General features: G+C 39.6%; 1 protein-coding gene across 1 annotated transcript in view; it reads right to left on the bottom strand.

Moving 5' to 3' along the window:
* Positions 1-14,732, bottom strand: part of ALDH1A3 (aldehyde dehydrogenase 1 family member A3) — a 49,601-nt gene that overhangs the window by 15,016 nt on the left and 19,853 nt on the right. The window contains exons 5-9 of the mRNA XM_073568822.1: positions 12,028-12,089; positions 11,801-11,929; positions 11,544-11,657; positions 9,052-9,154; positions 8,172-8,356 (exon numbers count right to left, since the gene is read on the bottom strand). Of these exons, the coding sequence (XP_073424923.1) occupies positions 8,172-8,356; positions 9,052-9,154; positions 11,544-11,657; positions 11,801-11,929; positions 12,028-12,089 (593 nt within the window). The remainder of the gene's footprint in view (positions 1-8,171; positions 8,357-9,051; positions 9,155-11,543; positions 11,658-11,800; positions 11,930-12,027; positions 12,090-14,732) is intronic.

Genomic DNA, 14,732 nt, shown 5'->3' with positions numbered 1-14,732 from the left:
AAGAATGGAATCTCTCTACGTATCTATCTTTGAAAAAAGTTTTCATTGTCTGGACTCAAATGTCAGATTTGCGCTAAATACAGTCCCACGTCCCACGTATCAGGCCACGTTCCCACCATGCGCTTTGGTGCATATTTGATGCTGCGTGTTTTTGCTGTGTAAAAAACGCAGCGTCTTACAGTTCCAGCAACGTGGACGGGATTTATAGAGCTCTCCTGCCCAATGTCCATCTTTTTTACCCAGCAAATCCGCTGCATGTCAATGTGTCTTGTGGGCACTCTTTGGGATGGAATTTCCCCATAGACTTATATTAAATGCAGGTTAAAAAAAATGCACGTGTTTTTAGTGTACTTCCTTGGTAGAAATGCATTAAAAACACATATAATATATAAACGCGTTTATCAATAAAGTTTTGTAAAAGCCAAATACCAGGAAGTATCAAAAACAAAGCTGCTTTATTGAAAGCATGACATAGTACAAGAGACAAAAAATGCACACAAAAACACTATAAAAAACACAACATAATAGGTGCAGAAATAATGCAGAAATTCTCATAAAGTCACCAAAAACTCTTCATGGGAGCCTCACACTGATTTTCTTTTTTTGCATTGCTGCCTTTTTTTTAAATTTTACATTGTGGATTACTGACCAGGAATCTGAGGCCTGCACCCATCCCTGCCAATTGTCACAGTGCCGCGCTTTTCTATAGGCTACAGTCACACTGTCAGTATTTAGTCAGTTTTTTTAACTCAGTATCTGTAAGCCAAAACCAGGAGTGAGTGAGAAATACAGAAGCGGTGACGTGTTTCTATTAGGGCTCATACTCACATGCGAGAAACTCGGACGAGTCTCGCACGTCAATACCCGGTATAGAAATACATGCAGCTGAACGCTCCGATACCGAGTGCTGGCGGCAGTGTCGTCTATTGACGTGCGAGACCCGTCCAAGTTTCTCGCATGTGAGTATGAGCCCTCATACTTTTCCACTCCCGGTCTTGGCTTACAAATGCTGAGGTAAAATACTGACCAAATACTGTTAGTGGGTCCGTAGCTTTACTTTGTATTTTTCTGTCTATCTATCTACAGTGGGGAAAAAAAGTATTTAGTCAGTCAGCAATAGTGCAAGTTCCACCACTTAAAAAGATGAGAGGCGTCTGTAATTTACATCATAGGTAGACCTCAACTATGGGAGACAAACTGAGAAAAAAAAATCCAGAAAATCATATTGTCTGTTTTTTTTTCATTTTATTTGCATATTATGGTGGAAAATAAGTATTTGGTCAGAAACAAGCAATCAAGATTTCTGGCTCTCACAGACCTGTAACTTCTTCTTTAAGAGTCTCCTCTTTCCTCCACTCATTACCTGTAGTAATGGCACCTGTTTAAACTTGTTATCAGTATAAAAAGACACCTGTGCACACCCTCAAACAGTCTGACTCCAAACTCCACTATGGTGAAGACCAAAGAGCTGTCAAAGGACAACAGAAACAAAATTGTAGCCCTGCACCAGGCTGGGAAGACTGAATCTGCAATTGCCAACCAGCTTGGAGTGAAGAAATCAACTGTGGGAGCAATAATTAGAAAATGGAAGACATACAAGACCACTGATAATCTCCCTCGATCTGGTGCTCCACGCAAAATCCCACCCCGTGGGGTCAGAATGATCACAAGAACGGTGAGCAAAAATCCCAGAACCACACGGGGGGACCTAGTGAATGAACTGCAGAGAGCTGGGACCAATGTAACAAGGCCTACCATAAGTAACACACTACGCCACCATGGACTCAGATCCTGCAGTGCCAGACGTGTCCCACTGCTTAAGCCTGTACATGTCCGGGCCCGTCTGAAGTTTGCTAGAGAGCATTTGGATGATCCAGAGGAGTTTTGGGAGAATGTCCTATGGTCTGATGAAACCAAACTGGAACTGTTTGGTAGAAACACAACTTGTCGTGTTTGGAGGAAAAAGAATACTGAGTTGCATCCATCAAACACCATACCTACTGTAAAGCATGGTGGTGGAAACATCATGCTTTGGGGCTGTTTCTCTGCAAAGTGGCCAGGACGACTGATCCGGGTACATGAAAGAATGAATGGGGCCATGTATCGTGAGATTTTGAGTGCAAACCTCCTTCCATCAGCAAGGGCATTGAAGATGAAACATGGCTGGGTCTTTCAACATGACAATGATCCAAAGCACACTGCCAGGGCAACGAAGGAGTGGCTTCGTAAGAAGCATTTCAAGGTCCTGGAGTGGCCTAGCCAGTCTCCAGATCTCAACCCTATAGAAAACCTTTGGAGGGAGTTGAAAGTCCGTGTTGCCAAGCGAAAAGCCAAAAACATCACTGCTCTAAGGAGATCTGCATGGAGGAATGGGCCAACATACCAACAACAGTGTGTGGCAACCTTGTGAAGACTTACAGAAAACGTTTGACCTCTGTCATTGCCAACAAAGGATATATCACAAAGTATTGAGATGAAATTTTGTTTCTGACCAAATACTTATTTTCCACCATAATATGCAAATAAAATGAAAAAAAAACCAGACAATGTGATTTTCTGGATTTTTTTTTCTCAGTTTGTCTCCCATAGTTGAGGTCTACCTATGATGTAAATTACAGACGCCTCTCATCTTTTGAAGTGGTGGAACTTGCACTATTGCTGACTGACTAAATACTTTTTTTCCCCACTGTATCTATATCCAGGGCTGTGGAGTCGGTAAGCCAAACCTGCGACTCCGACTCCTCAATTTCCCTTACACAGACTCCGACTCCAACTCCACGACTCCGACATATATTGCTTATATTTAAGTGAAAAATGTATTCTAGTGCAATGTGAACATCAGACATTAAACCATTTTTATGATACAATAATCAAGATATTTAGATAGAACATAATATTTATTGGAATACAACTTTAGAACACAAAAAACTGTAATAAATTGAAAACATGTAATACACTATGTAATATCGATTACATATATATATATATATATATATATCACTATGTAATAAACTATAAGTGGCAAAAAACAGTTTTCAACAAAAACATACTAAATAACATTTGTGCAGTCTATGAATTTGTTCTAAAAAATAAAATTGCCTCCATCAGATCCTCCTTCATAGATGACCTCAAATTTGACCTAATAATTTTAAGGCCAGAGAACAACCTCTCTACACTAACTTGAGTTGGAGGCAAAGCCGTAACCACATGGGCAACATCTCTAACAATTTCCGGGTATAAAGGAATTGCCTCATGCACAGTCAGTTTTGATGAACGGTTGAATTTTTCTATTTCTTTGAGAACAAGTGAAACATTTTGCTGACATATGGTCAATCTGCTTGCTATAGGAGATGGAGTGAAATCTCTTTCCTTGCGGCAATGCTTTGCATGCTCCATGTCATCCAAATACTTGTCAAAGTCAAACTCCTCATCTGATGAGGATGAAGATATGGCAGCAGTAGCACTGTCAGGACCCAAGTCCTCTTGCGCCTGGCAGTCCCCCTGTAGGCCACTCTTCCTAACTGCTACCTCAGTCAGAGCTTCTTTTCCTTTAGTAAGCTGTTGATCATCAAGCAATATACGATGACTTGGGTCCACATAAACAGCTGCCAGAAAAATTTTATTTTCCAATAGCTGTGTCTCTCTCCGTTTCATTGAAGCAGAAATGCCATCTGCGATTAAACAGCAAAATAGCAAGTTCTTCCGCTCCCTCATGAAAATGCCAGGAGTTAAATCCTCAGCTTGTAATTTTTTAGTCACAGTAAATGGGTGATTAAGCAATTCCTTCAATTCAGCCACCTGTGTCCATTGACCTTCATTTAGGGTTACCTGAGGGTTCGCCATATCTATAAGAAACGGTTTTAGTTGATCAACGATTGCCCTTTTCCAGGACGTCTCTTCAAGATGGAATCAATTTTAGGGGTTCTGGCGGCAATAACCAATTTCTTCACTTTTCCAATCAGATTTCCAGCATGTCCCTCTAGCAGACTCTCTCTTATTGCCAGCTGTAGCGCATGTGATGAATATGACAGTGTTTTGAAGCAGCTTCAACAAGATCATCTATTTCTACAGTATAATTTTGCTGTTCTTCTGTAGTAATATCTGTTTGTTCCTCAGTTACATGAACAGCACTGTGGCCTTCCATCTCAAACATACTGAATCCTAAATGTTCCTCTAGCTGTTGTTCATTACTCTCATTCATCAGTGTAATTGTACTTATCATGTTTGAAGCATTGTCCGTTACAATAGCAAGAACCTGTTCTTTTTCTGTTCTTTTTTGAGTTCATAATTTTGCAGAACTTTTTCCACTAAGGCCTGGAGAAACTGGCTGCTGTGATGAGCTTTAGTATCTTTTACTGCCAGCGTGTTGGTAACAATTTTTGTTGTCACAAACATATCGAACATTGATGGCAAAATAGTTCACTCTGTTACGTGTGCAGGCATCCATTTTAAGAAACATGAAGCGTCTTTTGAGAGTCTTTTTAAGATCTTGCTTTTGTTTAAGGGCTTCTTCAATCACTAATTTTCTAATACTTTCTCTTTCCAGAGAAACACCAAGTTTGCGGCCATTTCTCTATTAAAGAGCTGTAAAAGCTGGTCGTGCAAATAATGATAATGCTACACCGTCCTTCACAACAAGCTGTATGAGCTGTCTGTTAGACATATCTGCTGTCATTGTTACAGTAACTTTGTCACTTACAAAATATCTTGTTAATGATGTTTGAGACGCTCTTTCCTCCTCATTTGCCTGGCAGGAAGTGTCAGTCTGTGTGCTTCCCTGTTTTCATTCTTTTTGGTACAGATAAGATATGGATAGACAGATATGGATAAATGGATAGATAGAGCAGATTTCTAATCTGCTTTTGCTATTGAAAACATTATCTATGAGCTCAAAAACCTTTCAGGTGATGCGGTTTTTAAAAAATCTGATCGGCTTTTGCAGTTGAAAAACGTATCCACAAAAAACGCAGCAAAAACGCTGTGTGTTAATGTAGCCTTAGATCAGGAATAGAACAGCCATTTATAGGACATTTCATAACTTTCCCAAATTCCTATGAAAAAATATTCAGCACATTCTGCATTGAACTACTGTACCCAATTTATTATATATTTTAGGAGTCGGAGTCGGTCCATTTTATACCGACTCCAACTCCGACTCTGACTCCACCAAAATGAGCACCGACTCCGACTCCACGACTCCGACTCCACAGCCCTGTCTATATCTATCTACATAACCCATATTATCTATCTAGCTATTCTTTATCTATATATCATCTATCAATCTATATCTATCTATCATCTGTTATCTATCTATTTATCTATCATCTATCTATTATCTTTCTAGCTATCTACCTATCTATTTATCATCTATCTATTTATCTCCTTGTGGGCAGCACGGTGGCTCAGTGGATAGCACTGCAGCCTTGCAGCGCTGGAGTCCTGGGTTCAAGTTCCACCAAGGACAACATCTGCAAGGAGTTTGTATGTTCTCCCCATGTTTGCGTGGGTTTCCTCCCACACTCCAAAAAAACATTCTGATAGGGAATTTAGATTGTGAGCCCCATCAGGGACAGTGATGAAAATATGTGCAAACTGTAAAGCGCTGCGGAATATGTTAGCGCTATATAAAAATAAAGTATTATTATTATCTCCTACCTATCATCTATCTACCATAACATTCAAATAATTGCACTGACAAAAGAGGTGTTTTTTTATTGTCTCACATTGATAAAACGAGCCTCTCTCAAGTCTCAGTGTTACGGCTCGTTCACCACACAGTATTTCCAATCCGAGTGCTGTCCGTGGGAAAAACAGAGAGCACTCAAACCAATGTAATTCAATGGGGCAGTGAAGATGAGTATTTTTAATCACTGACGGAATCGGCTTGTGAAAAGTTTGTGGCATGCTGCCTAGTCTTTTCTGTAATCCGTCTGAGACTCAACCATTATGTAGCATAGGAAACTGTAAATGGTGCTGATGCTGTGAAAAAATGGATTGCATACGGATTATGAGTGAGAAACAAATCGTCCCACTTTTCTGGATGAAACGCTAAATGATTTTTATATGCTCGTTTGAACCTATCCAAAGGCTCAGTGTGTTTTGCGAGCAGAAACTTAGCATTAAATGGATATGGGTCAAATAAAAAAAACACTTTTCTTCCATTGCAATTATTATAGTGTTCTCTGTGTCTTCATTTTTATTTTGATTGATGGGCAAATGTAATTTTTTTTTCATTTTAACCCCTTAGTGACCGAGCCAATTTGGTACTTAATGACCAGGCCAATTTTTACAATTCTGACCACTGTCACTTTATGAGGTTATAGCTCTGGAACGCTTCAACTGATCACACTGATTCTGAGAATGTTTTTTCGTGACATATTGTACTTCATGTTAGTGGTAAAATTTCTTTGATATGACTTGCGTGTATTTATGAAAAAAACTGAAATTTGGCAAAAATGTAGAAAATTTTGTAATTTTCAAACTCTAAATTTTTGTGCCCTTAAATCAGAGAGTCATATCGCACAAAATAGTTAATAAATAACATTTCCCACATGTCAACTTTACATCAGCACAATTTTGGAAACATAATTTTTTTGTTAGGACGTTATAAGGGTTAGAAGTTGACCAGCGATTTCTCATTTTTCCAACAAAATTTACAAAATCATTTTTTTAGGGACCACATCATATTTGAAGTGAGTTTGGGGGGTCAATATGACAGAAAATACCCAAAAGTGACACCATTCTAAAAACTGCACCCCTCAAGGTGAGTAAACACCACATTGAAGACGTTTATTAACCCTTCAGGTGTTTCACGAAAACTAAAGCAATGTGGAAGGAAAAAACATTTTACTTTTTTCACAAAAAATTTAATTTGGACCCAAACTTTTTAATTTTCACAAGGGTATCAGGAGAAAATGGACTGCAAAATTTGTTGTACGATTTCTCCTGAGTACGCCATTACTCCATATACTGGGCAAAGCCAGTGTTTGGGCGCAAGGCAGGGCTCAGAAGGGAGGGAGCACTTTTTCAATGCAAAATTGTCTGGAATCAATGCAGCTAAACAATGGAAACCTCCCAATTCTAACTCCAACCCTAACAGCACTAAACCGAACCCTAACCCCAACATACCCCTAACACTAATCCCAAACCTACCCATAACCTTAACCACAACCCTAACCTCAACGCAACCCTAACTCTAACACAACCCTAACCCCAACCTTAGCCCTAACCCTATCCCAACCCTAACTCTAACACGAGCCCCATCCCTAACTCTAGCCCCAACCCTTGCCTTAGCCCCAACCCTAACCCTAGCCCAACCCTAACCCTAGCTCAACCTTAACCATAGCTATAACCCCATCCTTTACATTAGCCCTAACCCTAGCACTAATGGAAAAATGGAAAAAAAAATACATTTTTTAAAATTTTATTATTTTAACCTAACTAAGGGGGTGATAAAGGGAAGTTTGATTTACTATTTTTTTTATTTTGATCACTGTGATAGGGTCTATCACAGTGATCAAAATGAACCAATAGGAGAAATCTCCTATTATTGCCAGGTGCTGGCCGGCAGACCTCGGCTGGCGCACTATGCATGCGCCCGCCATTTTTTTCCCTGAAGAAAATGCTGAGGGCCAGGAGACACAATCGGAGAGACCGGGTGACATCACAGGTACCGGGGGGGCTCAGGGGACCCCATTTCTCTCTTATGAGGAGAGAGAAATTAAATGGGAAATCGGACTTTTATTTTTTTGCGGTCACCATTTTTTCCCCTGAAGAAAATGCTGAGGGCCAGGAGACACAATCGGAGAGACCGGGTGACATCGCAGGTACCGGGGGGGGGCTCAGGGGACCCCATTTCTCTCTCCTGAGGAGAGAGAAATTAAATGGGAAATCGGACTTTTATTTTTTTGCGGTCGCCGTTATTTCCCCCGGCAGCCGAGACCCTGGAGATTTTCCAACGTTGGGGCGCGCTATAACCTTATTTCTCAGCGCTGTTAAAAAGCGGTGCTGAGGAATAAGTACCCTTAACTGCCTTACCGGTGGCCATTAAGGGGATAAGTTGACCATATATTTACATCTTGTTATTTTAATATCTACACAGCACATTACCAAAAGTCATTGTAACTTGTCACAATAGAAAATACAGGCACATCATTGCTTTATGCCTGTACCTGGGGACCCTGTTCAGTTTTAGGGTCAAGAGGATCTCCAAGAAGCCGTCTCTTTGCATAATCCACACTCCGCCTGACAAATTCGGGATACACGGATTCTTCCACATAGACCCGGGAGGCAGCTGTGCAGCACTGGCCTTGGTTAAAGAAGACGCCTTGATGAGCACATTTTACAGCCTGTTCCACTGCCGACAATAAAATAGGATTTTTAGCACAGCCATAGTTAAATCATTTGTACAGAAATTCGAGGATCATAAAATGCTCTATTTGATGAGGTTAAAGCCTTTTTCACATACTGCACTTTGAAAGGTAAGAGAAGCAAATGCCTTAGGGTTTAAAACAATAGAATTCATAACCAATAGGTAAGCGGGCGCTCCTCATTACTGGACTTGGGAATTGTAGTCAATTTATGGAACCTCCAATACTGTTTACTTCTAATTGTCCACATATGTCAAGATACAGTACATAGGTATACTGACTCATTCGTTATACTGATGCATCTAATGAATATGTGCAAAGATCATTGTGAAGAGAGAGGGAGCTAGGAGAGTGCCTATAGTGACTGGTGGATCCAGTGTTATAAGCTCTGTATAGACAGACTTATTACCTCTTATCCTTCCTCTGATGATAATGAGAATTCAGAAAAGTCTTCTATAATGAATGGGAACTAGGAGTCTAAAACTGAAAGACTTCTCATTTTTTTATTACAGATTTTATTACAGACTGTTTAAAACAGCTGACATGTGCTGCGATATATACGGGCTCATTGCCTGAGCCCAAATCAAAGGGAAGGCGTCCAACAAATTTACGTCCGATGTTGGAAAGGGGTTAATATGAAAAGTGAAAAATAAAGAGAGCTTGTCAATCGATTAGTACTCACAATCAGCATCTGCAAAAACAATACAAGGGTTTTTCCCCCCAAGTTCCAGAGTGACACGTTTCAGATTGCTTGCAGATGCTGCTTCTTTGACCAACTTTCCAACCTGGGTACAGAAGACCACAAATAAAGTCACAGTCTATTCTTATAATGTTCATTAGTGTGAATGACCGCTAGATGGCGCCGTAGCTTTACAGAAAGTCATCCATAATGTTTTCTCAATTCGTAATTGTTTTTTTTACAGATATAAAAGAAAGATCCACACATTTAACTGCGACTCTCTACCTCACAAAGTGTGCAAGCCATAAACAATTTTTTTTTTCAAATCAATTTTACTATTCAAATTTTACATTCATACTCTCCACACCATTAAAGTGCCCCATGCAGATGCTGGCCTTTTGTTTGCGTATTTACCTAGCATTTCATCAGGTCATTTTTGGGAACGGTTAATTTTATTGAAAAAAATAATTTGACTGTGTATGACTAGTTTTGCGCACCTGTTTTACTAGTCAAATTTGACAACCATACATGCCATATCTGTGCAGCCACATTTTTTCTGCATGTGTTCCTGTCTACTTAGAATTTTTATTATGAATGGTAAAAGGAAAATAGTCAATGTCAATGGACGGTATAGTGTAAAAGAAAGAAACACAGCTTATCATGGGTAAGAATGTGGGAGCCACCAGCAGCAGAAGCACCATTGCCCCCAAGCACAGTAGCCGTCAGAGCAATAGTACTACCAAAAGCATGCCACAATTGCCTTCCTTTGCCTCCAGAAAGGATATTAGTGGGGAGGAAGGGATGGGCATTATCAAATACATGGTACATCACTTGTCTCAACCACAACAGCATGATGTTATCTCTGACAGCGACTCCATAAGTTTGAGTCATTATTCTGCATAAACCAGTCTGCCTGTTCATAAATTACTGATACTTTTTTAAATGTTTTTTTTTTTAATTTAAAAAAACAAGAAACATCTGTCAGTACACTGTGGTATTAAATGGGCTGTTGGTTACTACCGAGTTGTCATCAATGCCATTCTCCTGTATTCGATCCTTTGAGATTGTGTTCTGTGGTTGGCTCCTCTTTCTGCTGACTCACAGGAGACTAACCTTTACATTTTTGTGCCTATCACCTTTTGGGTGCAGCTTTATATTCTGTCCCCCTGCTGGTGATAGATTCATTTGGATGTTCTGACATTCTATTGATGTTTGAAGTGAGTGTGTGAGATTCCAGATAAGGGTTTGAACTTTGCGGTTTCTTTCCTATACTTTTCATCTATCTCCTGTTTATCATTAGGAAAAAGGCAGTATATTTGTTAACAGTAATTGCTTTATTCTTTGTTTGGCATTTCATTATTTACATTATTCACTTTGGCATCTTTCCGTTGCTCAGCACACTTCTCCTCTTGTAGGTAATTCACACTTTGCTCTGCCCTCTTTAGGAGGAATGTGAAGCAACTCATCAGCCTTTTAGGCAGTTTAGGTTTAGAGTTGCCATCTCCTTGCCTGTGGTCAGGTCTATCTCTGCACCCGCAGGCACCACTAGGGACTGCAGAGTCAGCATATCTAGTCTTTACAACCATCAGACATTTATTACCTAATCTGCAGCTAGGTGATATATATTAGTCATAGAAAAAAACCCTTTAATGACAGATTTTCTTTACCACATATGTGTAAATATATGAATTATATTTTATACTAATGATAATAGTAACAGTAAAATATAACACATATAATTTCTTAATCTTCTATTCCTTTTTTAATCATACACAATCTGTATTCAACCTGGAGGACATGAAAGCTGCCACCAACTTTGCTTTAAATCACAAGTAAATGTTTTAAAGGGGTTCCCTGTATAGAGATGATTTTTTTTTGTAAATTCATGTGTCAGGAATAAACAGATATAGGAGCTCTAAACTTCTTGTTACATTGTAATTATAGGCTGACTGATGGATTCTCAGTTAACTCATTCTGAAGCCAGCAGTCAACAATGCAACACAGAGACTGTAAAAGGCAAACAGTGCAACATTTTTTAATGAAAAACAAATTTAAGCATTGAATTTTTTTTTAACCTAAAATACATGCACTTTATTTAAACAAAATAGCACCCAAAGGTGTATAAACTTGTTGATGAAACCTATTTCTTCCGGATGTCCCAATCTAAACTCCAACTCACTGAAAAAAGGACTAAAAATCAATAAAAACATCACTGAAAGAGTAAAAGCCACCATACTTACAATACCATGTCCAGACACAAATGCACAACAGGATGCAGCAAGCCCCCCATAGTAAAGTGCAAAATATTAATTAAAAAATCACTTTCTATGGCTGCTTTGTATCTCTTTCACCATTCTAAACTCCAGGAATACCAGCATTTATGGTAAAAAGCATTGGATTGAGGTGAGAAACATCTCTATTCCACATCAAACATGTCGACTCATATAATCATATAACACAATCAGTTCAACTTTAGGCTTATAGTTCGCACTTACTTCTGTAGAACCAGTGAATGCCACTTTGTCAACATCATGGTGATGAGATATGGCAGACCCAGTGGTGGGCCCATAACCTGGCACTATATTTACCACTCCTGGAGGGAACCCAGCCTGCAAAGGGAAAGAAAAAAAATTCAAGATTTTTTAAGTTTCAAAACGTTATTTTCATATGTATTAATCTTCATTTATGCTACAAATATCCACTGTGTAGCCTTATAAAGCGCTTACATTGAGGATCAGACCTATCGTCTTACCTCTTTAATTAACGATCCCATATAAAGAGAGGTCAGTGGCGTCTGCTCAGCCGGCTTCACCACCAAAGTGTTTCCACAGCAAAGAGCTGGTGCCATTTTCCAAATCAGCATCAACAGAGGAAAGTTCCACTGTAACGATTGAAACATTAGACGATACAATGCCTGATATCTATTACCATGATGATCAATGATGCCAAGAGCTGTTCACATGTGCAATGGATACTCACAGGCGTGATGGCTCCACAAACTCCAATAGGCTCATGGACGGTAAAGCAGAGATAACTTTCATCTGAAAGAACATAATGATATATTACCATACAAAGAAATCTCCTCTGAATTATAAAGGATCAGCTCTTATGATAAAAGTGTGCCAATATTTGGCAAGAGATGAAAGCTGCCACCAAGTATGTGGAAGCATCTTTTTCACAAAGCCTGTAGTTCAGTTTCTTACTGCTAGAGGGAGTATTCCTCCTTTGAGGGAACAGTGAAAAGTAGGACCTTTGTTCTGATTGTATTACCCTCTAACAACTAGGACAATACTTAATCTCTTGGCAAGACATTAAAACAAAATGCAATGTTATTATGGAGAGAAGAGAGAAGAATGACTGTAATCCATTGATGCCATTATATTGTCAACTCATTATGATTAGAAACCACTGATATACTATCAACTATTGCAAAGTTGTCATGAGAACAAAATGTCTGGAAATGTTTGTCAACTTGTTTGCTATATTTTGTAGGCAGCATGGTGGCTCGGTGGTTAGCACTGCAGCCTTGCAGAGCTGGGATTCTGAATTCAAATTCCCACCAAGGATATCACCTGCAAAGAGTTGGTTTGTCCTCCCTGTGATTGAATAGGTTTCCTCTCATACTCCAAAGACAGACTGATAGGGAATTCAGTTTGTCTGAAAGCTGCTATGGAATTAATGGTAATCAGAGTGAGTAAAATAAATAAAGATTTTCACCCACCCTCACAATACTTCCACTTCTAAACTGTATCTTATCCCTTTCAGTTTCATTCCATTGCTTCTCGTATTTCCATGTGCAAAAGAGAATAAGGATGATCCCTTTACACTGTGACTTCCCTTCAGATATTTGTAGACAGCTATTAAGTCTCCTCTTAGCCTTCTTTTTCCCAAGCTAAATATTCCCAGATCCATGAATCGTTCATCGTAGGACATACTTTGCAGTTCTCTCACCATCCTGGTAACTCTTCTCTGAACTTGCTTAAGTTTTTCAATGTCTTTTATAAAATGTGGTGCCCAGAACTGGGCACAGTATTCCAGATGAGGCCTGACCAAGGAGGAGTAGAGGGGGACAATTTCTTCTCATGATCTAGACTCTATGCTTCTTTTAATACATCTAGAACTGTTTGCCTTTTTTGCTGCTGCATCACACTGTTGACTCATGTGCTGTCTGTGAGCTGTTAGTATACCCAAGTCTTTTTCATATGTGCTGTTGCTTAGTTCTGTCTCTTCCATTCTATAAATGTAATTTTCATTTTCATTTTTCTTGCCCAAATGTAGAATTTTGCATTTCTCCCTGTTAAATACCATTCTATTAGTCACTGCCCATTGTTCAAGCTTATCTAGATCCTTCTGAATCCTTTCTCTGTCTTCTCTAGTGCTAGCTATCCCTCCTAGCTTTGCATCATGTGCAGTTGTGATTAGTTTCCCTTCAGTTCCCTTATCTAGATCATTTATAAAATTGTTGAACAACACTGAGGTCAGGCAGAAACACTTCTAGAGAGTTCTAAGCAATGGACTGTATGTGATGTCCATATTCCCTAACAGTGTACATGGAACTCACTTCTTGGCCTTTGTATAGTATAGAGCAGCATGGTGGCTCAGTGGTTAGCACTGCAGCCATGCAACGATGGGTTCTGGGTTCAGATCCCACCAAGGACAATAACTGCAAAGAGTTTGTATTTTCTCTCTGTGTTTGCGTGGGTTTCCTCCGAGTTCTCTGGTTTCCTCCCACAATCCAAAGACATACATACAGATAGAGAATTTAGATTGTGAGCCCCATCGGGGACAGCAATGATAATGTTTCTAAAGTGCTGTGGAAAATGATAGCGCTATATAAGCAAAGCATAATAATAACAATAATAATCTGTTCTTATTAAACTAAATAACTGTCATGATCCAGACCGAGTTTTGAGTCCTGCTTTCTCTTTTTCCCAGTCTGGTCATTTCAAGAGTTAACCTTTCCCAGCCTCAGTCTGGGTTCAGGTTGGCTATTTATTGCGACTGTTTCTTGCAGGCGATGTCAGTTATAGTTTTTGCCTAAGGCCGCTGTAGCTGACTCCGATTGCTCTGATTTGTCCTGCTGCGTTTGCTGTCTGAACCCGTGTCTCTGTTTTCCCTTATTCCCGTCTTGACTCAGTGTTTCCCTTTAGTGTGCTGTCTCCCTGGTTTTGACTTGGCTTGTATCCTGACCTGCTTTTGTCTTTTGGCTTATCCGCTTCTGACCATTACTGATCCCCTCTCTTGCCTCTGACTGTGAGTTTGCTTATTCCTTTGGTACTGTGCTAAAGTCTAGGATCTGCCCCAGCTTGTTTGACTATTCTCTTGCCACCCATGGTAGCCTCACTGCTGCACTGCATTCCAGCTTTGTTTAGGTGCACTCCTGCTTCCACTCTACTGCCATTTAGTGGAGCCTGCACCTACCGGCATCGCAGCAGCGTGACATTAACTGCATGCAATGTCAATCAGCAGCTTCTAAAATTTGTCATGTATTGAAAGAGGTATAAACAGGAGAGTAATCCTACTACTTTATAATGCTTTAATGTGACCTCCTCTGGAATATGCAGTTCCATTCTGGACACCAGTTCACAGGAAAAATCACGGAAGCTAAAAAAAGGAACAAAAAAAAGCCACAAAACTGATAATGTTCAATAATGTTCATGGGGGGAGCTTAGTTATGAGGCAAG

Source organism: Dendrobates tinctorius, unplaced genomic scaffold, assembly GCF_039654945.1.
Source record: "Dendrobates tinctorius isolate UK_male_01 unplaced genomic scaffold, ASM3965494v1 ptg000022l, whole genome shotgun sequence".
NCBI lineage: Eukaryota > Metazoa > Chordata > Amphibia > Anura > Dendrobatidae > Dendrobates > Dendrobates tinctorius.
This window is presented reverse-complemented; position numbering and strand designations above follow the sequence as displayed.